We start from the raw sequence: 27,162 nt of genomic DNA, 5'->3' as shown, positions 1-27,162 counted from the left end.
AATGTATTATATGTATTATACATATATATTTATATATACACATATCTTTGATACTATATAAAAAGTTTTAAGTTGATGATAATAGTACATGGAGAGATTCTTGAGGTCTCTTACATTCATACAGACTATTTGAAGGTAAAGAGACCTCTGAAGTTCTCCTTGACTTCTTGGGAATTCATGAAAGGGGAAGCAGCCTTTGGAGATCTCCTTGCAGTTAGATCCAAGGGTTTCTTCTCTCAACGTCCTTGCTGGAAGAAAGCAAGGGAGTTTGTGTAACCATAGGGGAATTAGATTGACATATAGATCTCAGACAAGTCTCACCATGTCCTGTCATGGAGAGGAACAGTGAATAAGCCTCAGCAAAAGAAATTAGTTGTCTCTGACTTCAGATAAGGTGAGAGAAGGATATTCCAGACAGAAACCCAGACTCTTTTGAATTTCTATTTTCTTCTCAGCTTTTTGGCAAAGGGGGGCAGTTTAAGGTCCTCTTTTTCCAAGCTGCTCTTCTCTTAAGAGTAGGCTAATCCATTGAGTCAGGTTGTAGATGCACACAGAAGAAACTAAGATTGATCATTTTCCCTCTCTTTCTATCAGGATGATGCTGTCACTAGGTATTTTGATGGACTTGTACAGTATGGCCAGGGGTATGAAAACCGTATACAGTTTAGTGGTGATGTAAACAAAGGGGACATCAGTATCACCATGAACGCAGTGACCATGGAGGACAATGGGACATACACATGCAACGTTCGTCTACGCAGTGACCCCCCCAGGCAGACCGCAAGCATAGCTCTCTTCGTTCTTGGTAAGTATGATGGGGGCAACACCAGATCCATTAGATAAAACTGTCCTTCCTCTAATATCAACATTGTTTTAGACAACAGGTGTTCTAACAAAAAAACCTTCCCAGGAAGTTGTCATCTGCAATTCCATCTTTGGTCTTTTTCTACTACTATGGAAGTAGGTTGGAAGGCTTAGAGCACCCAACTCCCTTAGATACCTGACTATAGAAAATAGCCTTTAGAATTCTATAGTTCACTTTCCTAACAACCTTTGCCTCATTGCAGGGCCCCTGTGGCTTGTCATACTCCAGTTATCAAAGGATGAGTTACCCAACACTATTAGACATATCCCAAAAAGCATCTTGCAATTCTTTCTTGGCTGACCAGTGCCAAGAAGGGAGAAACAAATTAGAGACAAGTTCACTCCAGTTCCTTTGAGAAGAAGGTGGTAGGTGCAAGACCAGCCTCTGTTTAGCAAGAATAAAAGCCACAGGTGCAGGAGAAGGGTTGAAACAAAAAAATACTTCCGATTAATAAAATTCCTTCCTTTTTTCTTCCTTCAGTTGCACCATCCAAACCAGAATGCAAGATTTTGGGGACAGCAGAATATGGACAGACAATCAATCTGACCTGCATTTCTCATGAGGGCTCCCCAACGCCAAGATATACCTGGCAAAGCTTCAATATACAAAATGAGCCCCGTGTACTACAAACAACACAAGGTATGGGGAATTCAAAGACAGTACATCTTTGAGCTCTCTGTAGGTCAGGGTTGGAAAGATTTTGAAATGCAAACACAAAAACACACTTAAGGCTTTTTCTAGGAAGTTCTCTGACCAGGATTTTGAAAACTTGTCCTTTTGATACAAGACACACTCACAAGTAACTTACCAGGGGGAAAAGGACTGTTACCTGAAGTAACAATGGTCAGTGAGATTTTCACTTCAGCTCTCACCTGGCAAGAAGGCTGGGTCACTCTGGAAGCAGCCAAAAATAATTACTTCTCAATTGCTGGGTGTAAGGGGGGCATAACAGGAGGAATAACATTGAGTTTTCTATGTGTGTCTTTGTATCCCAGCTTGCTCAACAATGACCAGGGCACTTTCTGAGGTAAAGGCAAACATAAGGTGGCTCTGGAAGCTACTTTCCTTCCAGAGATGACTCCTCATCTAGAGGAATGTGATATGATAAACAGTTACACTTTTTTTCATGAAAGAGACTTCTGGTTCTTTAGGACTGTCACACAGGCTCCAATATTTTATTTGCTTTCATTTTAAGTCAGAATCTTGGAAAAAAAAAAAGGAACTGGATTTCCATGACAGGACCTTTGGTAGAACTACTCACACAGAAATGAGGGTTTAATACTCTTTGAAGTGTAGTAGTGACAGAGGACTCTGATTTATTCCGTTAAACAACTTTGTTTCTTCCTGGTACATTCAGCTCCAGAAAGACTGAGTATCTGAACCTGCCTTTCCTGCTTTAACTTACTGTAGCATCGCTATGGAGGTAAACTATATATGAGCAGACTTGACAGGATATTCAACACACACTAACTGATTCTTGCATAAATTATGCAAAAGATTAAATATCACCAGGGCTACAAACCTTATTCATTTGACTGGCCACTAAGTGGTGCCAACACATCACGCACAGCCCTGAACATAACAGGATTTGTCATCTTATAGCAGCAGCTGCCTGCCTGCTTCTGTCGTCATCCTATTCTTCCCCAGGACAGGAGTCTCTTCTGATCCATTTCCACCTCTTTTCTGTTTTCTTTCGGTGCTTCTTTCAGAGCACTGATGTCCAAGTAGTGTGCTGACTGTCCCCTTCTACCCCAAGCTGGCTGGATATCCCACTGTCGCTACAAGCAATTTCCTTCTGTGCTAAGCAAGTCCCCATGCTGCAGAGTGTGCAGAATCCCCTTAGGAGCCACCTCAAAATTGAAAGTATCTGACCTGCGTTTTTCCCAATTTGACTCACCAGTCAATTACTTTTGATTTAACATAGGAGGATTTACAGTCCAGTTGTAGACTGCAACTCTGAGAGCTATAAACATCACGCTGCTAAAAAAGAAAAAAAAAAAAGGAGAGAAGTAAGCACGGATGGTATATAGAGACTAAACAAAAAATAAAAATCAAGTATGCAGTCTGTTATTTCTTGGTTTGCATGCTCTTTTACCATCTGGCGCTAGGTGCCAGCAGAGACCAAACAGAATCCTAGTCCCACAGTGGGCTGGAAAGAAGTGAGATCACAGGGAAAATAAAACAGGGAAGTCACTGAAAAGTATTCAGAGCCTTTTGCTTTTAGAGCAGGAATCTTGACCTTTATCAGTAGATCACAAGCAAAAAGCATGGACTACACATACAAATGTCAGCTGGAGATGTAACAAACAAAAACTGACTGCTTGAGCAGACAGAGCTAAGCTTTAGCATCTAGTTCTGAGGTCTGTTAGGTTGTACAGAAAAGAGCAGCATCATAAGCAATCCCATGTCATTGCATTTCTTTTCCTTCATTTATTTTCACAGCCTGTGTGGCCTCTCCTAGACTAGAAAACTATTTCCCCCACTGCTAAATAATTCAGATCTGAAATCCTAAGGGCTGGAGGATTGAAGAGCTTTTTGCTGTTTTACAAGTTAAGATGGCCAGTTCTCAAAGCCAGATGCTGGTTTGGGTCATCTTATATTTCTCAGCAAAATCCAATGCAAAAAAGCTTTCACTAAGGACACATACTTCTTTACCCTCCACCTACAATTTTCTTTCTAAAAGGAATGTTCAAATGCCACATGTTCTCTATAATCAAAACAGCACACTTCCGTTTGTCCTCCCACAAATCACACTAAAACCTAGGGACTAGCATGGCAGCTCCCGAGCAAGAGAGCAATCCATCAGCTTTAATAACCTCTCATCACTCCAACTACCCTGGACTGGAATTGAAGGGCTGCTGTCCTCATTTCCTTCCCTGCTTTAAGTCTTTTCTTTTTTGGACTGGATTTGTGTTTCACAACAGGGGAACAAATAACACTGAAGAACATCTCGGCGGATACCTCTGGATTTTACATCTGCACTTCAACAAACATTGTGGGAAAGAACTCTTGTAACATGACAGTCAGCGTTCTGCCACGTAAGAGACGGGGTTGCTTACTGGAAGAGTAGTACCAGAGAAAGTATCCTAGCTAAGTGTCAAAGGATTAACGGAGGCAATGCAGACAGAAGTACAAAATTCTGCTTTCTCTCAAAAAAATAGCACACTTTTTTTTACCTTTTAAGATCGATTCTCTGCATTGGTTTACATGCTAAAAGAGCACTCACTAACTCAGATGACAAAAAAAAAATGTGTAGAGTGAGACAGGATTGAGCAGCCAAAGTCTGAAACTAAACTGTATCGACAAAGTACAACAGCTGTTCAGATCCAAGGGCTCCTCCCTATCACTGTCTAACTAATTGCTCCTGTAGACTTATCAGCTACCCAGTACAGAATTAATTCCAGTCACTGTAGTCACATAAATGTGGCTTCCACTCAGTCTGGATCTGGTAGTGAGATCTGACATCTGGTGGTGGGATTTGAAGTCCAGTGATTGTGCTGATTGCATCTGGTATCATTCTTAGAGCAAAGGGCTAACTCTTTTCTTCCTGTATAGCATCCATGAACATAGCTCTTTACGCTGGTGTCATCGGTGGAGCTGTTGCTGCAATTATAATTATTGGTATTTTAGCTTATTGCTGCTGCTGTCGGGCGGACAAGGACAAGGACTATGAGATGACGTAAGTACCTCTCTCTAGAAAAGCAGATGGGACCTATGAAAGGTTCATGTTCTCCCTCCAGCATCAACGTATGGAGTGGAAAGCATGGGAGAAAAAAAGAAATCAAGGAAAGCATGTGCTGCTTTCTTCTTTCAGTTTCTACCATAGTGGCTCCCATCTGTTCTCACAAAATATACCCAGTATTACCAGACAGCTTTGTGGTCTCTGGGGTAGAATCAAAACATTCAAACCTTGGAAGTGAATTAGCAATCCCAAGTCAGTTAAGCATGCACAGCTACTTGATAAGCAAAGCCCAGACTGTTTCTCATTTTTCTGAGTCCTTATAGCTATTTCTGTCCTTGCTAACCTAAATCATCATGAGGCTCTGTATTCAGAATTATCACTCCAAGATAGAAACCTTTTGTTTATTCTCATGATGAAAACAGACCAGTCGAAGAAAAGTGGGATGAGAAAAGGTACACCAGTCACCCTTTCTCTACACACATGCTATGGAAAAAAAAGTAGCTCATGCACCCTTTGCATCATCAGCAAGACTTAATTTATGGAGTTCAGTTTGGTACACTTCCAGGTCAGCTTAGAGCAGCCTAAAACCATTCTAACACAAAATCTTTTCAGTAAAATTTCTAGCTGGTTTTCATTAACGTCTCTACTCCTGAACAATGTTTTAGGGAGCGAGAAGAGAGAAATGAACCCTCCAAGGAGATACCTACAAGGAATCAGAGAGCAGAGGATGATGTTGAAGATGAATGAAGAAAGAAGCAGAAAGCCAATGCCATCTTCAGGATTTGCTGAGGCACAGACACCACTGTAGAAAAGAAATCAATCCCTCTTTCTTACTGCAAGAAGGTTTTCTGGACTAATAAAATGAAAGCTAATGGCTCTGCCTTCAAGTTCTGGGAGAGAATATCCTTGTCTCCCTGGAAAGAAGTGCTTAACGTACAATGAGTAACCTCATAGCAGAAAAACACATGTGAAGCACTGTTTCACCCAGTCATCCAAAAATAACGTCTCTTAGATTTCCCGCTTTCTGAAAAAAGAAGCCAGCCAGGTCTATTTGGAGAACAAAGTTGCTGCTGTAAGCCCAGAAGGTTTCAAGGTCACCAACTGCAAGTCATTGAGGAAGGGTGGTCTTGTTTAGGGTGTTATGCAAATATCACAGCTTACAGCATTGTCCAGTACAGAAATTATCTTATGCAGACTGAAACAAGCTGAATTTTAAGGACATGTTATTAAATGTGTTCTTTGTATATATTATACATGCACATATAAATAAAAATACAGAAAAGATTCACAGATGACCAATGAAAGTCTCCTGTTTGGAACAACTACGCATACTAATAGAGCAGATACGGTAAGAAGTTAGATGGATTTGTAATTGGCAGGTGATAAGATCTAGAAACAGTCTAGTAGCCTATATACTGCCAGATTCCTGAACTTACGAGTTCCAGCTCAGAGAATTCCTAAATACTAGTTTTTACTGCATTATCCTTTCCTCCTTACTGTTGCATGGGCAAGTCAGAAATAATCCATTGCTTCTGCTGCTGCTTCTGAAAAAATGACAGTGTGAGACCATGTACACGGCAAGTACATCTTTAATAAAAAGAAAAAAAAAGAAAAAAAGGGGCGAGAGAAGGAAGTAAACCTTTTTATTCAAAATGGTAACAATTTAATCAGAAGCACTGTATGTGCAAAATGTGTGCAAGTATGGAGAGAACTCCCATCACTAGTATCTTATCTTGGAAGAGAATGGACTGCCTGTCCAAAAGACTGCCAATATGGTATTAAAGCTAATTAAGAGCTGTTTGGTTTTGTTTGGTTTTTAAAAAAGACAAGTTCAATAAATGACTTGCACTACAATATTTATCCTTTCAAAGCTCTCTATTGCATCTTCAGCTTCAGGAGTTTCAGAAGCTTAAGGCAATGCCTCCCACATACCCTTTATCCCCAAGTAGTTACTTTTAAATCTGTAACAAAAATCTAAAATATAACTTTAAAGAAGAACCAGCAACCCTCCTACACATGGGCAGCATTTTCTATGCAAATCAGACTACCAGAATTGTTATTCTGGCTTGCTTTCTGGCTGCCTTTGTTTTACATGGTACTTAAAATATAATTATTAATTTGTACTAATAACAACTGCAAAGACCAACAACAAGAGTTCTTTACAAAGTACATACAAACCCAAATGTCTCTGGAAATGAACAACCTGAAATGCAACTGAGCAAGACATCCTGAGGACCTATTGCCGTGTTTAGTTTAGATACATGACAGAACATTGCAAAAATGGATGACTAAAAATGATTTTTGCACACAGAAGCTGAAAGCAGATTAAAAACGAGGCACATAGCTCAGAAACAGAGCTGACAGGTATTTTATTCTCTTTTGTAACAAGCACGTATAGCATGAATTATCTAATTAGCTTCTGCTGAGGGATAACAGTGTGAATTCTCAAAGATCTTAACTGGAAAGAACAGCAAAAGGACTTGAAAATTACCAGAAGTATTTATGGCCAGAAACTGTCTCTGGTCTTAACCGTTTTCACACTGCATTACCTATCCCATACTCTTCACTTTTAGGATATGTGAAGCTTACTGCTTGTCAGCTGAAGTCTTGAAGTAACATTTGCACATTGGTCATTTTAAGCATAAAGAAAAATGCAATTAGCATATCTGCATTAAGTTATCTCTGAAGAAGCCAGCCACAAAATACAGAAGAGATTATATACTGACCCCCAAACCCATGAATTCAATTCTCTGTAAGCAGGTTCCATAAGAACTAGCAGGGGAAAACTTGACAACCATTACAGCAGAACTACTTATGTTCTGCAATGCTAAGCTCAGTTCTATACTGGGAAATAAACTAAGTGATAGCACACAGAGAGATGGCTGAGATATTTCAGTGCTGCTTAACTCCCCCCCCCCCCCTTTTTTTTAATAAGACTAAAATTTTGGAAGCTGTGTATTTGTCAGAATGCTACATGTGTTTTTCCTCAACCAAGGGTTTTCCTGTGACTGAATTAATCACTTGTGTGTCTTGTATGTCTTTTGAAGCAGAAGAACCTGTGGTATACTCACAACTTTAAACAAAATTAAAGCAGCAGTAATGTGTTTGGGAGGAAGATGGGTGAAAGCTAGCAATACTTTATTCCAAAGAATTAATGTATGTATACCCAACTTCCATACTTCCCTCAAAAGGCAGGAAGTAGGTAGATGAATGACCAGCCAGAAAAGTAAACTCCTACTTTACCCTTAACACAGCCTATAGTAAATTACTGTTTAGTTATGCACAACTTTCACATGGAAGAATATGCACATAGAAACTTTATCTGTGCATGAACAGGAAGAACCAGAACACAAGGATTTAAGCCCTCACCAAACCATTTTCCCATCTGCAGAACTGCTGAGATCTGCTACCCCAAGTGGAACAACCACGACAGTAAGATTTTGTTACATCACTGCTTAGCAAGATTTCTTTAGGTAAGCATACCGAGAGGATATTTACAAATTACCTGGTTTTTCTTCTGACTCTACCTCAGCAACCGGCATCAGGCCATTTACTCTATAACGAACCATATGAAGGAAGCAAAGAAGTCCACTTCATCAGTCTAGCAACCCAATGAAAAGTAGGCAAGATAGAAATCTTGCACACCATTTGAAAAATTGGCTCAACCCTGCACTGCTCAAAGCAATTACATTAACTGGGACTATACCACATTTCCCTCTTGCGTTTAAAGGGGAGGAATGTCTCCCCAGTACACTGCTCCTTCACTTCCCAGCTTTAATTGTTTCCATTCACATTAACATTTTTACTTGCTTATAACATTCTGAAGGCACTATACTATCCGGCTTACTGGGAAAAAAAACACCATTCGCTATTTGTTCTTAGTATCAGTCACTTAGCTTTTAAGATTTATTCCTGCCTAGACACTTTTCATCCAAGGAACTCAAAGGTCTACTGAATGTTGCAAGCAGATCACCATCATTTATGAGCGAGAGTGTGATGGGACAAAAGTCAAATGACCTGACTGGAGACACAAATCACCACAACACAGGAGAAGCATGGAGATAAGGAGGAGTCAGGATTCCCAGTTCTCTGATTACTTGCCTTGCAGGATGTTTCTCATCAACACCCTTGTTCATATTTCACCTTCCAAATTCCCTTTTATTTTTTTGTTCCTTTCTTAGTTTTGGGCTTTCTTCTTGGCAAAGTTGCTTTCCTGCCAGTCCTGTTGCAAAGGGCTTTTCCTTCCTAGGTGCACAACTTCGCTGCATTTCATAAGGTTCCTATTAGCCCACTCCTCCAGCCTGTTTAGGTCCCTCTGTATCGCAGCCCTGCCCTCAAGCATATCAGCTGGTCTCTCCAGTTTGGTGTTTTCTGCATGCAAGAGTGCACTCCAATGCCTCCAGATCACTGCTAAAGACACTAAACAGGCCATAATATAGAATTCTCCAGTACCCCACTTGCTACTAGCCTCCACGTAGAGTATGACCAGATTCTTACCCATCTGGTTGTCCACCCATCTAGACTGTAACATCCCAGCTTGAATACAAGCGTACCGTGAGAGACTGTACTGAAAGCCCTGCTAAAGTCACTACTGACCACTACTGTTCCTCCTTTATTCACAAACCTATCATGGAAAGCAACCAGGCTGGTCAGGCACGATTTCGCCTTGGCAAATCCATGCTGACTGTTTCCAGTCCCCCTCTTCTCCTTCACATACCCAAAAACGTGTTCCAAGAGGACTCACTCCACGATTTTTCCAAGGAGCCCAGTGGACCTGAGCAGCCTATGGTTTCCTAGATTGCTCTTTTGACAGATGGGTGACATATTTGCCTTCCATTGCTGTGACCTTCTGTGCTCTCTGAGACCTTTCAAAGGTGAGTGAACAGCCTTGCAGAGGTATTGGGCAGCTTTGTTGGCATCCTCAGATGCAGCCCATCTGGCTCTATGGACTTGTATGGGTCTAGAACTCTCAGTTGATTTCTAACTTGCTCTTCATCCACTGCTGGTGTTCTCCCTGAACCCTTCCCGAGTACAGAGACCTGAGAGACCTTATTAGAAAAGACTGAAACAAAGAAGGTACTGAGTACCTCAGCCTTATCTGTGTTACTCCAGCCATGTTACTAAATCACTCACAACATTCACCAACAGGACTGCTTTTTTCTTGTTCAGTCTTTTACTGCTAACAAAGTCATAAAAGCTCTTCTTGTTGACCTTGATCCCCTGCAAGCATCAACGCCAGGTGAGCTTTGGCTTTCCAAACACCATCCCTACAGGCCTGGCAAGTGTTTGTGGATTCCTCCTTTGCAGCCCACACCTGCTTCTCCCTCCCTTATACTGCACTAGGACTAGGGTGCAGCAGTGAGTTCCCTGTAAAGACAAGACAGTCCCCTGATCGATCTACCTGAATTCCTGGACTGTTCTTGTATTTGGAAGACACTGTTCTTCATGAACTGCCAACCTTAATGAACTCCTTTATTCTTTAGAGCTGCCCCTCAGAGATTCCACTCGTAGCCATTTCCCATATAACCCCAAGGTCTGAACTTACTGTCTTCCTCACTCTTCTCAGGATTTTGAAGTATTTCCAGCATTACACAGACACAAAAGCTGGCACTGCCACTGCATATTTCAAGATTCAGTGTAGTGCACAATTCAGAACTGATCAGACAGACAAGAGTTAATTATCTCACAATTCTTGTTGCTAGAGTAACAGCATTGCTTTTCTATTTATTTGTATCATCTGTTCCAGGAAAGACAACGAGGCAGTCTTCTATCTGAAGAAGTTCACAGTACGATGAGCAAACCATCAAGATTAATTCTGGATGTGTCGGAACTAGTACTAAATTTATTATAGCCCAATATAAGGGAATTTGGAACTTCTCTCTCCTGCATTTCACCTGTTCACTAGGGAGTGAGAGGAATTATTTGAAAATGGTAATTAGAGAAGCTTGTGGGAGCTTCTAAGACAGAACTAAGGAAAAGTGAGGGAACAGAGATAATACAGGGTTATACTAATAAAAGCATTTGCCGATTTCTTCATTTTACTGAATCATAGCAATAAAAATTAATTGGCAGCTCATTCTAGGGTGGAAGTGAAGGATAATAAACCTGCAGAAGACATCAAGAGGGCAGAAACTAGATAACAAACTTGTTATTTCCCTGCCCCACTACAGTACATTTACTCTGCCAAATGGAAAGATGTTAAAGCCTTTGCAGTCTGCTGCATATACCTCTACCTATTAACCAGAAATTTAAAACTCAGTTTCACACATATACTCGAGTCACTTAACTTTTGGTGAAAGTTTGAAATTCTTGCTAGGGGAAAGGATTAGCACTTTCTAAACTCAGCTAACAGGTCAAAAAGCACAGTCCCTCTGTGTTAATTATGCATTTTTTTTAAAAGATACCAGGAAGAGAAAACTACGGCTATTTTGCAAGGAAATCCAGTCAGGGCTTCCTTGAATACAGGCTTTCGTTCATGCAACATAAATTTTTATTTGGAAGAATCTAACTTTCAGCACAGCACATCTGACTGTGATGGCTCAAGACCCAGGGACCTTGAAACGGAGCAAGTTTTCCATTTGGGTATGACTCAGCATGGACCTCATTCTAGGTAGCTGGCAAAGAACACACTCAGTGGAACAAATATCAAGTGTGCCATTTGATGAAGGATCACAGCACTGCTTCCTCCAGTTTGACATGCAACCGAACAGCAAAATCCAACATCTAATATTTGACAGACCCTCCACCCAGAAAATACCCACCAAATTACTGCCTGCCTTCTAAGGTTTTGACAACTGACATATCACTAAATATGTAATAAAGATTAATCTTATTTTAGACACAGCAAACACTCTCTGATAACTTAACTAGTTATAATGCAGATCCTGAAACTGGCACAAGTGTTGAGCCTACAGGCCTCAGGAGTAAAGAGCTTACTAGTCTTCCCTTCTCACACATCGCTAACTGTCCAGATTGTTTTCTCACACTTGGGAGGTGAGAAGGGAGAGTTACTCTTTATGAGAGAGCAGCTGGAATACACAGAGCCCCCCACCTGGGGACAGACAATGAGCCAGTTGGGAGCTCTTGCGTTAGACACAGAGGGCAGACCAACATGGCTGACATTCTAGTGCATGTCTGCTGTAGACAGCCTTATCAGAAGAAAGTACACAAGACCTTCTTCAGACAACTGGAAGAAGCCTGATGCTCCCGATACAAATGACTGAGGAGCCAATGAGGGGAGGTGCTCTCTGCTGGACCTCACATTCACAAACAAGAAATAACTGGTCAGGGATATGAAGGCTGGGGGCAAGCTTAGCTTCAGTAACCATGAGATAGTTGAGTTTGGGATCCTAAGAGGAAGAAAAAAGGCAAAAAGCAGGATCACAACCATGGACCTCAGGAGAGCAGTCTTTGGCCTTGTTCAGAGATCTGCTTGGAAGAATCCCATGGCATATGGCCTGAAGAAAAGAGAGGTCCAGGCAAGCTCATTGATTTTTCAAGTATCACCTCCTCCAAGATAAACAGGAAAACAAGCAGAGGTTTACCAAATTGCTCCTGACAAAACTCAGACATAAAAAGGAAACATATAGGAGGTAGCAGCAGGAACAATTGACTTGGGAGAAATACAGAGATGCTGTGTGAGTGTGCAGGTATGGGGTTAGGAAAGCCAAAGCCTACTCAAAGCTAGATCTGGTGAAGCACATGAAGGGCAACAAGAAGGACTTCTGTGAGTGCATCTGAATGGGAATGGGGAGTTGGTCATAAAGGACAAGGAGAAGGTCGAGGGATTGAATGCCTTCTTCGCCTTGATCTTTACTGGTAAGGTCAGCCTTCCAAAACAAATTTCAAATTAAAGACATCAAAACCAGGTATTACTGTATCTACACTATAGATGTATATATTTAAGAGAACGTTTCTGCTAAATCAGAATACAAGGTACTGATAAGAATATTCTTAGCTGGAGCAGAGACAGTGGTCAATAGGAACTTCTTCTGCATACCTAGTTTCTACAGTTTATTGAAAGGAGAAGGTGGACAAGTCAGAAATGCACAATTTAACAGTCAAATTTATAGTTTCTGCTACATAGAAGCAGTAACTGCTGCTTACTCTACAAGAACGTGCTTCATTTTTCAGTATCAGTTCTATACTCTTTAAATAGAATGTAAGAGTATGTGATTACAGCTTAATATACTGATTCATAGACTAGATCAGCAAAGTTGTCACCACAGTCCATTGTGTTTTCATGACCTGCTGACAACTGTTCTCCTAGCCAAAACCTTTATAGTAGAGAGTAGTAACACACAATTCAACAATTTGTCTACTATTCGTATAACAAGAACAAAAATACCTATTAACTTTCTAATGTGTATGCAAAACCAGGATGACTTTTACCCATTACTGTCATGGGACTGAGTAAGCTACACTAATAGGAGGACAGAAAGTCAGGTCTGATAGAATCTCTTAGATGCCTCCTTCACAAAAACAACTCTTCAGACAGTTCAAATTTGTATAGTACCTATACACCCCTATGCAGAGAGTGTTAAGTTACTGTTACCTTTTACCATGTGGAAAGTGCATGTTTAAAGGTCCCAGGCTGCATCACTCAAACTCTGCTCAAGAGCCGTTCTGCCTTTACTTGGTTTTATTTCCCCTTGTGCCAGTTTATGCCTTACCGGTACTATTCCTTGCACTTAAGAATTGTGCTAAGGTTATAAGCCACCAGTTTTCCCTCATCTTTACTTTCCCATTAAAGGAGAGAAGCACTACTGTATTGTGCTTATTAAGCAGAATTTATTTTTCAAGACATCAGAGTTTCAAATTGCAAAACAGCCAGGGAAGCAGAGCTCCAAAATGAAAGAATTTACTATCATCCTCCAACAGCTGTTAGGAATCCCCCTCAATATATGCAAAATAATAGTATCAAATGGGGTACATCAAGTTAGTGTACAGAACTTATAGTTTTCACTATAAAAACCACCACAGCCTGTTGGTTATTACAGTAAGACGGTTACTGCCCTAGTTAACAGCCCACTGCCTACAGCATATAACTAGGTCTGCTACATCTTATGTACTATTTTAAGTGACAGGTGATAAGGTATAGACGTGCTATGGAACTCGAACTCTAGTTCTCCATTTCTGCTCAGATTCTTTATCTCAGCCTTGAAGATCTATAATACCTTAAGCACAGTAACAAATGCTGTAAGGTTTGTGTACTTACACTGATAATGAATAAATATTTTAGTAATAATGAATTCTCTTCTTCATAAGAACTGAAACATGAAACTTTTATTGCAACATTTGGTTGGGTTTTGTTTGGGCTTGTTTTTTTCCTATTATCCAAAAGAAGGAACTACCCAATTTTGAGTTTCAGCTCCTACAAGGAATGAAAGCAGTATCTTCTCACAGTTAGTTGCTATGGAAATAGTATTTCACAACTGGACCTCCGTTGGAACAAAATGTAGAAACAACTCAAAAAAAAAAAAAAGCTTTTATTTCTGAGAATCAGCCGCTTAAACATACATGGACTAAGGACAAGGCTCAGACAACAGACAATTTTTTGTTGAGTAGCCCAAGACGTGCACCTCTATAAAATGGAACAGCAACTTCCTAGTGATACGTCAGACAGTCTCCCAGTTATTATGTGCCCTCAAATAATTACAACTGGTATCTACCCAGCCTGGCTAAACTTGTGAAATTATATCTGCAGACTAATGTATCAGTTTTAATTTGATATTCCTTTCAAAAAAAAAGCCCATAACACCTACATTCCCCTTCAGTCTGTAAGTTCGAGGGACATGCATTTTTTAAACAGAAAACTGATGCAAAGGAAAAAAAAAAGTCTATGTGGAACTTATTCCTGATGTATATAGTCTGTGCCTCAAAAAGAACATTAACAGATGGATAAATTTGCCACCATGTTTCTTCCAAGACATTTCACTGAAAGGCTTTTTTGCCTTGAATGACCACTCAAATTCTTCATGGCTAGAGCTGACAGATTATATAGCAAACCTTCAAGACTGTTACAGCTTTAATTCCCCTAGTGCAGCCCTTCATGCCTTCAATGCTCCCCCCCATCATTTTTTGGGGAGAGACTGTTACACACTGAACTTTTATCTTCCACGTGCAGAAGAGGGGAAGGAGGTTATTAGAGAAGAAATAAAGCACTTGTTTAAAGTCACATTGGTCCCTAAGAATTCTTCTGATCCAATGATCTTGACTAATCAATTTTGAATTTGCACTCCATCCATTAAGAAATAGAACCAGTATGGCATCTATTTTTAAAGAGAGGATGCAACTGTCAGGTCCCTTCAAAATAAGTCTTCCTGTAGATAATAAACAAGATTTTCATCTTCTTTAAACTCAGCCAATAGTTTTATCATTCTAACAAGAACTTGAACTGCCAAGGGCTGCACGTAAGATGAAAAACTGCAGTCTGGAGAAACTGCTGGTTATCTCAGGGAAACAAGGAAAATTAGAATTTACAGCTGTCCTGGATGTAAAAAAGATTTTCAATTACTGAAAGACTTGGATAGATCAGATGCACTTTTCAGCAATCGAGTAATTCCTCTTCCTCGCATGGTACTTGTTCCATAAAGGGAAGTCTTCACACCACATGGAGAATTGCCTATTAAATTAAATACAGTTTGAAAATCAAACCAGCCTTTAAAGCTTGCATAAATTAATGGAATTCTTCTTCATATGCTGTGGAGCTATACCTATTCAATAGTTCTAATACAAAAAGTCAGAGACAGGGGTTGTGTCCTCTCTAAACACCAAGACCATAAAATCTCGTAATTTATAATTGGAACAGTTTCAGTTTAATTCAGTGTGTATTTTATATGCAAGAAAATATGCTGCAAACTCAGAATTCTTATAGTTATTTGTCTTGCAAACTTGATTCTGTTCCTCTGAAGATTAGCCATGAACTGCCCAGATAAACTGAGCTCACGTGTTTTCTATTAAAAAAAATTCATCTCCAAAAAGAAGACTTTAAATAAGCAGTCTTTATAAACTGAGTTCTAACAGAATAATTGCACCAAGTGCCAGCTCAGTCTGCATACATAATGACTTAAGAGCAAGGAGAGCATTTTAAAGATGGCCCTGCCTTAAAGCACCTAAGCATATGAGAACGGACTTCACGTAGCAGAAAAATAAGGAGGTATAAATCAGAGAGCAATGTTTATAAGAAAAACTAAATTTTGAGAGACCTTTTTGACCATAAGATTGTGTCCAGTAAGAAAAGGGCAGGTCTTTATGTTTACCTTTTCAGAAATTCAGTGAAACCATATGGAGGAATAAGCGCATCTCATGCAGAGCTGTTTAAGCTTTATGCCACTGACACGCATCATCTAAGCCCAGAAATTTGAAAACGCAGCAACTGGATTAAGGTTAAATACATCTTTTCCCTTAAAAATGTGAAAGTTTCAAACTCACAATTAGAAGGGACAAACTCTTGATCCTGACTTGGAGAAGCACGTCTGTCACATCCAGAACCCTCAGTCTTCATTTTCTGTATGAAAAAGTAATATACGTGTCTTCTAAAATGCAATGTACACAACTATCCATGAAACCTACGAATTATGGTCAAAAAAAAAAAAAAATCTCACAAGCAATGACCCAGCTACTGATTATTTTTCTTTCATCAGTCTGCCCACAGCAAACAAAAAAGAAAACGGCTAACCTGAAACTGGCAAGTTAGAACACTGGAGTTAACTAGAAATAAAACAGGGTATCCGTTTAAAGACTCTGACCTGAAAACGTCCAGCATCCAGTATCACCATCTTGGTGCTTTCACCATAATCAGAGTCTTCAAGAGGTAGGTGAGCCGCTGTCAGTGACACTCCGTACACACTAGCTAAAGATTTACTGATGCAATAACTTGACCAAGAAAAAAAGAAAACAAGAAAAGTTTGGCTGAGGGCTGTAATGCCTGTATGGAACAAATGGAAGCACAGAGCTTCTTCAACTGCCAAACAGAAGCAACCACAGACACGGATGCACAGGACATTATCGCAGCAGCTAAATAGTTACCCTTCATTCTTTCAAGACCATCAGCCTATTCTGCAACTATACATGAAATTAAAACAACTGCTTCCTCACACTATCAAATGCAGCCACTTGGAAGTGTGAAAAGCAACTTTTTTTTGCAAGGCATAGCAGTACATAACAAGAGTTTTTTGAATGAAAGGCTATTTACTATTATCTCTCTCAAAGTGCTACTACGATTGACTGAGATCTTAAATGGCATTTCCTTGTTTCCTCACTACTTACCTTCCCTTTCCCCACATCAAGAAGATTACAGAACCTTATGTATCTACATTACATGTAAGGCTCCCAAAAGTAGAGATATACTAGAATATACTGAGAATTTCTCACCAAATACAGGTAAACTAAACCTCTGAAAAAAAACAGTGAATTCTAACGTAATTAATGCTTTTTTCGACTCTCCAATAGTAAGTGGAGGTAGCAAAAGGATGACTACAGAGTGATGGATATTACTATCACAGAAATTACGTTACATCCAAGTGCCAAGACTTACAGCATACTGCTAAGCCATATAAACAACAATGACAGTTACAAATAGAACAAAATCTTGGGGGTGGAGGGAATAAATAAAACTCAAGGTCTAGAACTACAGTGCTCCAGGCAGCCAGAGAAGCCAGAGACAAAACCATGTGTCTATAGCAAAATAAAAAGTCATCATGCTGGAGATCACTCCTTAGCAATACTCACGCAATTTTTTTACAGGATGACAAAGCACAGCAGAGTATCTCATTCTCTTCATGCCACTTGCACCTACATGAAATGAAGTTCAGGCTTATTTCAGAAGCATCTACATGGTTAATCAACATGAATAGTTGGTCTGGTCAGAAGGAACAGGAACAAATATTAAAGATGTTATCTTTTCGTCTCAGTGACCATATAGTACCTTTAAAATTTCACAGAGGACCAGTGTTCAATAACTAAACTCCAAGTGGTTTATGCAGAGTTATAAGGCAGGCTTAACAGGCAACCTGCTTCATGCTGAGGTGTCAGGAAGGGAGAAAAGAGAATCCTAAGAGACAAATGGAATTTAAAGGTAACAATTTGAAGTTTCCCATTAATGTGGAATAGTTCCTCTTAGTATAAGCATCCCCAATTTCCTCTCCAAATGTGTGTTTTAAAGTACATCTTTCCATTCTTGTTAAGGTCTCTCTCTAGTGTGAAGATACTCATGGAAATGAAAAACTGCCTGACTACAAAAAGATATGGATCTTGAAATCCATACTGTAAGCAGACTTCCAAGAATAACCTTTTTATTTTTAAAGATCTACTACAATTTAATATCAAATTACTGGTTCCTACTTAAAACAGTAGCAGAGGAAAAGTATATTTCTAAGTTTATTGTATCATAAATATTCCTCTGCAACACCACAAGCTACATACCACTTGTCTGTACAAACATGGAAGAATCTGAAAGCAGGAAAAGCTTTACCATTCAAGACATGTAGGAAAAAAACAAAAAAGCGTGGGCGGGGGGAGAGTCCTACAAAGTAAATAGGATACCATATGCATAATAAAGAACACTCATTCTGGAAGAAAAAAAGATAGGATCCAGCTTAACGCTTACGCTTGAGAATGTGATTTATACCACTGGCAAACACACCTTGTCCCTCATCATGGTAGCAGCATGAGGTACTTGATATATAGCAACAGCCAGGTCTCACCCAAATTAAGAGAGTCTAAAAGAGTCTGAATCTTCTCACTTCTATGATTTCCAGTTAAATACTGCAATATATTTTATTCCCATTTTTACCCCCGCCTTTAAATTAGGCCTCAGGTTCAGCATTAAAAAGCTATCTATCTTCACACTTCTTTTGGGAAAGTATTTTTCACTTCCAGTCATACTCATGATGTTACAAGAAGCATTTCTCATTAGAAGGTTTGCACAACATTCTAGGCTAGCAGCATACGTGCTGCACGTCGGGCACCAAGACATGTCAGGCTAAGACATGTTTCCACAAAGAAGAACCCAACATACCTGGTATTACTGGAGAAATCCCACAGGAAGACATCCAGTTCTCTACACACCCAAGTCTTGGATGGCTCCTTTTGGTATTTCTTCTGGTATAGTTCTGTTACCAGGTCTTCTACAGCAATAAGCTCCAGATGGGTCTCAACGCCTGCAGCTCAGAGGAAAATCCAGGTCAGGAGAAGAAAAGAAACAGTGAATATTCTGCTCAGATCACTTCTCAGTCAGTCCCTGTTCATTGCCCAGCCTCTTACCAGAGCACCAAAGCTCTTGTAAACCTTAACAAGTTATTCCACCAGTAGTTTTAATAAAACCTGGCTTCCTAGCAAAGCAGGTCCTATATTCCTGTAATTTTTTCCACCTCAGTAATCATGTATCCTACTTGCAGGCCATCTCTCGTCAGAAGCTGTTAGTTTTCCCGTGTGTTACCATACGCTCACCTTCACAGTAATCTCGCTGCCTCTAGTGTTCCTTTAACTGGCTGTGCAAGAAACAGTGTATGTTATTCTACAGATGTGCTCAGTAGCGAGTTAGCTGATCATGCTGCTCTTTTACTGTCACTAATGGGGAGGAAAAGGAAAGAGGGAAGCATGCAAAGTAGTTCTAGCTATCGGTACCATCTTTTATCAAACCTTTGAGACCCAAAGATTTTCAGACAAATATAGCTGTCCGTGATTACATAACCTTTCTTCTTTTTTGGGGGGGAGGGGGGTGGAAGGAGAAGTGGGTGGAAAGCCCCAAAATTATCCATTTCCCACCTGTTATGCTAGCCATTCGATTGAGACACCAGTGAATTCGGAATCTGTCATTAGACTAGAGGAAAGAAAATTTCAGTCACATTGAAGAAGTATAGTTTATAATTCTGTCATCTGCAAGGCTTCTGACTACGTCTGAAAAAGTCACCTCCAAAACAAATTTTAGTGTTTGTGGGACTGAATGTACACTCTTCCTGAAAATTATCTTCAAGAGGAACCAAATACCACAGAGGCTTTCCAACCAAACCCCAGGAGAAAATCTGGACTAATGTTTGGGGACAGGAGAAAGGTTAACCCATACTACAGATATCTCCGTTAAGTGCTCTGAGATACTTTTTCCATGCATATTTCTTCAGAGCCCTATATTTATGGATAGAGCCCAAGATCTTGACCTTCCCTGCTTTTTTAAGGATTGACATCAGGCTCAAATGGAATCAAAACATAATATAGCTGTCGTGAAGCTTAAACTCCTCGGAATCCTAACATTTTGTTTTGCTCATTAGCAAATGAAACTTGAGCAAAAATTAAGACGTACATCATTCTCATAGGGAAAGTGTCAAAAATATCCCTTAAAAAAGCAGGATTGTGTGACTATCATTCAGCACAATCAATTTAAGTCAAATCTTAAAAGCCCTTAACCTAAGTCAAAACAATGTCAGAGATCAAGTGAAATGTTCATCAGTAGACTACAGCCTGAAGTGTAGGCTGAAAATAAGGCAGCAGAAAATTAGGTCTCTGCTTTATAAAAAGGCTAGCTTCTAGGGGCTATTCCTTCCTGTATGGAACTAGGAAATTTTGGAAAAGCATGTCTTTTCCCACTCATTTTCACACTGATTAGGTCTTAGAGTGAAGTGTCTCCTTAGTCACCCAACAGAAGTGAAATTAAGAAGTTTTGACTTAGAGCATCTTACTTTGACCTTGACCATACCCTGCAGTAAAAGTGAGGCCGAACACCTCTGGCTGGCTGGACAAACTCAAGAAGTTCTCGTAAGACAACTGCATAACAAGAACGTGAAAGATGAAATCCAGATATAGGGATCTTATGAGTGGCATCACCTAATGACGGGGAGTGGTAGGGAAAAAAAAAAAAAAAGAGTTATGAGAAATCCCATTTTAAGTGGGATTTGTATCTTTTGCTTATGAGTGGCATCACCTAATGACGGGGAGGTGGTAGGAAAAAAAAAAAAAAAGAGTTATGAGAAATCCCATTTTGTTAAGTGGGATTTTTATCTTTTGTATCTTTTTTATATACACATATGTATACACACAAACACACACACCTCCTGTTCTCTACAGGCAGCATCTGTGATTAAGCTATCGAAACCTTGCTTCCCTCAGCAGAAGGCTGGTGGGCCTGGGCTGTGAGCAAACACACACACGCTTACCCCTTTTAAAAGGCCATTGTTATCTAAGTATCTGGCATCAGAAAACATGGGCCAAGTTTGTTCCCTCTGTACACAAGGGGAGGAAGTGTCCTAATAGAAACAAACTGGAACCTATAAACACTACAAGTCACAAGGAAAACAAGGCAGGCCAAGCCAGACACAACAACGGTATAAATACTTTAACTTGTCAAGAGATGTAAAGCTGCAAAAGACTTACGACTTTTAAATACAAACTAGTATCTTTAACTTACTTTATCATGAATTAGGACTTCATGCTGAAGATATACACAAGGACACTCTGCTCAGACAGGCTTGAAAGCATTTAAAGCCATACAAAGTGGTCCCATTTAAGAACATAACTGCAGTTACTACTGAATTAAACTAGAAAGACAGAATACAAGCAACTCTGCCATTGACAAAACCATTTTGGGTGAAATGTTCTGCTATTTATGGCTATAAGAAACATAAAAGGTGACTGTGATGAGCCGCTCTGTCACTCCTTTCTCTTCAAAACTTGACAATTGCCCAGAAGGAGACTGTAGACTTATAAACATTTGGATTCAGAACAGATAAGCTGAGTCTAAATCTGCACACCTTTGCATACCATTCTTTTTCTCCACTGATACTCACTAGCAGCTTGGCAGTGGTACCGAAAACCACATGGTGGTACTTCTGCAGAAGAGCAGGGGAGACAGGAGAAAAAGAACAATCATCATCCAACATCCACAATGACAGATCCTTAACTCTCAGCTATGCACCATAGCTTCAGGTACAGAAAGGACAGCTTCATCTTCCCTTGTGGCCTTGTACAAGTGCCACAACTATTTTTGAAAAAGTTATTTTCAGTTACATGCATTTTAAAAAACAAAGTATACTTATATACTGTGTGTGTTTAGGTCCAATCAAGACAAACATTCATTGGCATGAAATATAAAGCACAAACATGTGAAAGTCCTCCTGGATTCAGTCTACCCTCTTTGAAGCTTCACCCAGTTCTGACATTTAAGTCCACCTCTTCACAAACAATCGGCACTGCTCCAGTATTTTAAGAAGTCCAACCACTTACAGACAAAGAAATAAACCTGTCTTAATATCAGAAATCTAATCTAGGCAGTAGTAAGTGATACCAGAAAGCCCCCCTCTCACCCCAAAGCAAGATGAACTACTTCTTGTCTCCCTTCCTTAGAACTCACCTGGATCTATGAAATGATGGAAATCAGCCATTATGCCATCCTTTAGAGAGTACCTGACACACCCAATCTCACAAGGAAGGAAGCGCTGTTCACAGTGGGATGGCAGCTTGCCATGGCTGTAAATGTTCAGGAAGTAGAAGACATCTGCAATGACAGCTGAAAGAAAAAAAAAAAAACACAAAACCAAAAAAAAAACATTTTCAGAAGAGCCACCAGAGGTTATAGCAAGCCATTCTGGCCTCACCTCATCTGAAAGCTTCAGTGCACTTTATCATATGAGTGAATAACGTAGGGTAATGACCAAATAAAATACACAGATCTTTCTCTGTATCTGAGAAGATAAGGTAACTAATACTTATGTAAGAGTCAGGCATATGAGCAGTCCTGGTACACCTTCCATAGATGCCACTGTGTGTAGAGATCAGGGCAAAAAAAAAACCCAAAATAAAAGCAGTTTAAAAAAATACAAAATCAAACGTTAAGAGGCTTGGAATCCAACAGGAACCACTATTCATTTTTATGATAGGTCTCTTCACCCTTCAGGAGAATAAGGTTAGAAAAAAAAATCAATAACTGCAAAGCGGCCTCCCAAGCTCAATTCAGTAACTTACACAAGTTAAATAAGCTGGTAATAATCTTCTGGGGTAAAAGGAGATGAAAAGTTTGCTAATTAAAAGGATTCCTTCCCCTCTGCTAAATGAGCACTCAAAGAAGGCGGCAAGAATATCCAAGACAAATGTTAAGAAATAAATTTATCACTAATTTAAAAAGTATCCAACTATGAAAAATATTTCACAATACACCTTAATCTTCCTCTTCAGGAACGTCACATAATGTTCTCACTGGAGTTTAAAGTAGCTATTTAATCCTCACCCTTAAGTTCTGCCCCGCATCAAAAAAATCCTACTTATTCTACCAAATAATGGAGACGTGTAACTGTTTTTACGTAGAAACAATGCTGTATGCCAGACTTTGTGGCATGTAACACCAGTTGTCCTAAGCTTGAATGATGGTGCTCTCTTACATAAGTTTTAAACTACAAGCTGCAGGGTCACAGGAAAGATACCCCTCCTACTTGAGTGTGAACAGCTTTCCTTATGAAAAAATGGATATAGCTACAGGGAATCGTACAAGATTTTTACAGAGAAATATTAAGGAGCTGCATCATAAAATGCATCTCGGTTATCCTTTATCATTAGCCCTCTCATTCAGTTTAAAGATCAATCATGTCAGCTCAAGCCACCATGATCAACCTGATGAAATTTGCATCACAATGACAGGGGAGCATGACCTCTGGCAGGAAGGACGCTAACACATATTACACTTCTTATGGAGCTACTCTTTCCTGCCCCTCCATAACCATGACAACATGAAAATAGTTCAAGAGACTTGTTAGGTAAAAGGCTTGAGCTGAGACTTAACCACACATCAGATACAGCCTATATTAACTGGCTGCTTGACTTACCTTGTAAGCAGCACCATTTATCATCTTTCAGAATAACATAACATTCACTGGGGAAAAGATTACAGATGTGTTTTTTACTCAGTCGTAATTAAAACTTTCATTTGACAAGGGGGTACAGGTAAGAAAGGTTTAGTTTTTAAGAGTTCTTTCAATAAGGAAGCAAGCCAGGATGTTATAAAAGCACCAAAGTACATATCCCCTCTTCTATTCTGCCAAAGAGGCCAGGTCATTATTTTATTTAACACCTCTACCATACAAATTTTGAACCTTGATATCTTAACAACTCTTCACCTGTTAAAATTGGTACAAGTATTCTTTTATGCTGAACTTGGATTAGGCCTTGTAAATGATAAACCTAAGAGTTGAAGAATTACCTTTTTCTTAAAAACCTTGAAATAATTGTAAAGGAACTATTAGTGGCTATAGTCCCATCAAGCTAAAAAACAGAGCACAGATTTATTTTGGGGGCAGGGAGGAAGGGACATTTGCACTGACTTCCCTCTATACTACAAAAGACCTTTTCACAGCAGTAGACCATTAGTTTAAAACAAACAAACAGTTGACACAGATGGCTATTAGCAAAATGTAAACATCCTTTATAGATATTCTCAATGGTACCTATACAAAGAGCAAGCTTTAATCTACCAGGATCAACTGTTTTAAGATTACTATACCCTGATCATTCTTCCAAGACATAGCAGAGGCATCTGGAAGAGAAATAACACCGGACATCTTTGTGGGCAGACAAGGAGAGACTGGATGATCCAGATTACACATCTGGAAAAGATGAGAAAGTTACAAAAAAATCAAGAGAGTTTACTAACCCAAATAAAGTCCTTCACCTCCTTATATTAGAGGAAAATATAGCATCCACTAACAGTTATGGTTAGGTGGAACAAGTCTGCAGTTTATATACAAGTGTCTGTGTACTTGCAGACTGGGAAGGCAAGATTGCTCTTCTAACAAAAAGAGAGATAGGTATCTTAGTACCTTGGTCAACCCACTATAACTGGAAAGAACTACTACAAAATGTAATTAAAAAAAAATTTAAAAAATTATTTTGTTAGGTTCAACCACTTGTCACAGGCAATGACCTTTTCAAATTGGAATTTCAAAATTTTTTCCATAAACTTTATGAAAAAGTTTGGCATACGCGTTAGTTACCTTTGACTAGGAATCAAACTCATGAAAAGCTGATAAAGCCTCAAGGAAGTCATCAGATTGCTCCAGCACAGAGCACGCAACAGGGGCGCATATGCTCATTACGCATTACAAATCCATAAATCTATGTGTGAACAATAAGCTTTTAAGAGGACAGGAAGAGGAACCTGGTAGGCTTACAGAATTCAATCATTCAAGACCCAAACTGGGAATAACATCCATATCTAGGTACACTAACTCCAGATGACCATCTTAGCCAAAGTTCGTTGATTATCAGTTTAAACTATTTAAAATAAAATGAGGAATTAGTCTCATCCAAGTAAGCTTAGGTCATCTCCAAAAGATGACTAAGACCTTTCACTACACAAAATAACTGTAGTTGTCTCTGTACAGTGTGTGATTAATAAATTGAGATCACATATAATCTCATACATACACACTTCCTTATTTCCACTGACAGGCAATAATGATGATGTTCTTTATTTTGGTAAAGCAATTATCCCTTTCCCCATTTACAGCTTTTTAAAATGCTACCACTTGTGGAAGGAAATACTGAAACCTCCATTTATGACTTAGTTGTCATCTCATGTAGCTCTCCGTTACATATGAAAATGCAGCTTCATTAATTAGATATCCCTAGCTTGCTAAATAATGATGATCAAATTTTAAACAGCTCTTTCCTGTACAGGCAGGCCCTGAAAATCAGAAAACATTGCCTAACATCTCCCTACTAGTCTAGACTGACTAATTTAACTAACCCAGATCTACTAGTTACTCCAAGCTATGATCACCCTGATATTCTCTCTAGCATCAGGTTAAGTGTGTTAAAGTCCTAAAATTTACCCTCACCAGTAATTCGTAGTTCATAGTCACTATCCAGTAACATGGAATGAAGAAGTAAATGCAGTATGATCCATTTACTCAATCAGGCTCTTTGCTTTGACACACAAATTTTTACATTGCCAGCCAAGACTGGAATAAAATAAGCTTTCTGACACATCACAATTCAAACTCTGAAGCAAACTATGCATCAGGGAACTTCTGGGAGAGGGAGAGAGACGGACCGATGGGGGGGTGGGGCCTGAAAGGACACACACACCCCTTTTCAAGACAGTAAATAGCAGAAGGGATCCATTTAGCACTATTTCTGACCACAACCACATTCAGCTTAACCTAACTGCTTACTTCTACGTTGTGGGATTTGGTCCTCCACCATATTTCTATTCTCTCCATAATCAAACCAACCTAAAAATAATGGCAAGGTATAATTACTCTTTTCGTGCATAGGTTGCAACATTTCATTGACCTAGTCCAACACACAGCCACTTGGGAATACCACATCAGCTGCATATCAGATGTAGTTTCAGGCCACCACACAAGAACCACGTAAATTAAGGACATCCACGAAGCAAAAGCAACATGAACCTATGACCAGAAGTCATACCAACTTACAGTATTATAAACAAAAAAAACATAAGGCAGTCACTGCCAAACAGTTAAACATAAAACTAAGTTGTTAGAGAACTACATTTTACTTTGTAAAAGAGTCCAAAGGAACAAGCTGTGGTGGTTTAAAATGGTATAGAGTATTCTCACCTTCAGTTCAAACCAGAACAATTTTCTGCATAACCTTCATTATAGTACGGACTACCACAGCAGCCATAACCTCCACAGGCTGGAGGCTATGGACAGCAGGTGATCTTCCATAGTGTCATAGCTGACCAAATCCCAACACCACTTAACTCCCTGTCTTACTTAGCTACATTGAAGGGTGTTCCCTTCTCAGCATTTACCTCTTTCACTGTCTTCTGAGAGCGTTTTTCATTCCACTTACGAGCCTTCTCTCTATATGCCATCTTTTCTTCCTTAGTCAGCAACTTGAAGGAAAGCAAATTGTTAAAAAAAAAGGTTTTTACTGCTTCCTTCTAGTAGTCCCACAAACCAACAAACTCTGTGTAAGAATTTAATTGTGCATTTCCAAAGCACATTATCAATGCTTGGCAAGAACTGCCAAATGCTAAGATTGACTCAAACACTTCCAGTAGCTTTCTCCCTAATGCAGCCATAAGCTTTGATTCAAAACACCTAGCGAGCAAGTGCTTTTGAAGCATCTTCAGAGGACAGCAAACTAGCACTACCCCACCACAAACAAGAGGTCTTCTGAAACTGCCCTTGCCAGCCAGGGATGTCACTACCCATCGCACAGAAGCCAGACCTGCCTCCCTGCAGCTGAGGAGAGGACGGTGCAGCTGTGCTTCTTAACTAGAGCCAGCTGAGGCCACTCATGGTGCCCTTTTGAACCACTAAACCTACAGCAGCTGAACCACCAGCTAGTTTACCCTCCAAGAAAGACTGCGCTGCCATTTCATCCCCTGTGCAACCTGCAATGGGACACCACAGATCCACCTGATGGGTGCCAGTTCCCCACCAGCAAGAGGCAGGTGAGCCGCTATGTAACCCACCGCCCCAGCGCACTGAACCTGGAGCAGGACCGCGCCGCAGGCCTCCCCTCACCCTCCCCACCATTCAGCTGCGTTAACCCGACGCCGTTCCCCCCCAGCCCAGGAGGCCGGAGAGGTGAGGGGCTGCGGGAGACAGAGGGCCCTTCCCCTCACCGCCCACGCCTGGGAGCAGTAGGGGATGGC

The 27,162-nt window shown here is 39.9% G+C and overlaps 2 protein-coding genes across 2 annotated transcripts; one reads left to right on the top strand and one right to left on the bottom strand.

Moving 5' to 3' along the window:
• Positions 1-594: 594 nt before the first annotated feature.
• Positions 595-5,294, top strand: GPA33 (glycoprotein A33 (transmembrane); the record flags this gene model as incomplete). Its single annotated transcript, XM_009706335.1, has 5 exons — positions 595-805; positions 1,346-1,504; positions 3,790-3,903; positions 4,421-4,544; positions 5,213-5,294. Coding segments are annotated over 5 exons (690 nt in total), but the record flags the coding sequence as incomplete, so codon positions are not given.
• A 9,761-nt stretch (positions 5,295-15,055) lies between these two features.
• On the bottom strand, positions 15,056-26,394 carry MAEL (maelstrom spermatogenic transposon silencer; the record flags this gene model as incomplete). The annotated part of the gene is made up of 11 exons (XM_009706334.1): positions 15,056-15,171; positions 15,981-16,056; positions 16,298-16,424; positions 17,280-17,342; positions 18,568-18,709; positions 19,317-19,371; positions 20,242-20,369; positions 21,329-21,370; positions 21,892-22,047; positions 24,031-24,133; positions 26,311-26,394. Coding segments are annotated over 11 exons (1,092 nt in total), but the record flags the coding sequence as incomplete, so codon positions are not given.
• Between the last annotated feature and the right edge of the window lie 768 nt (positions 26,395-27,162).

This window comes from Cariama cristata, unplaced genomic scaffold (genome assembly GCF_000690535.1).
Source record: "Cariama cristata isolate BGI_N322 unplaced genomic scaffold, ASM69053v1 scaffold42658, whole genome shotgun sequence".
Classification (NCBI taxonomy): Eukaryota; Metazoa; Chordata; class Aves; order Cariamiformes; family Cariamidae; genus Cariama; species Cariama cristata.
The sequence above is the reverse complement of the archived record's forward strand: the minus strand, read 5'-3'. Positions and strand labels throughout refer to the sequence as shown.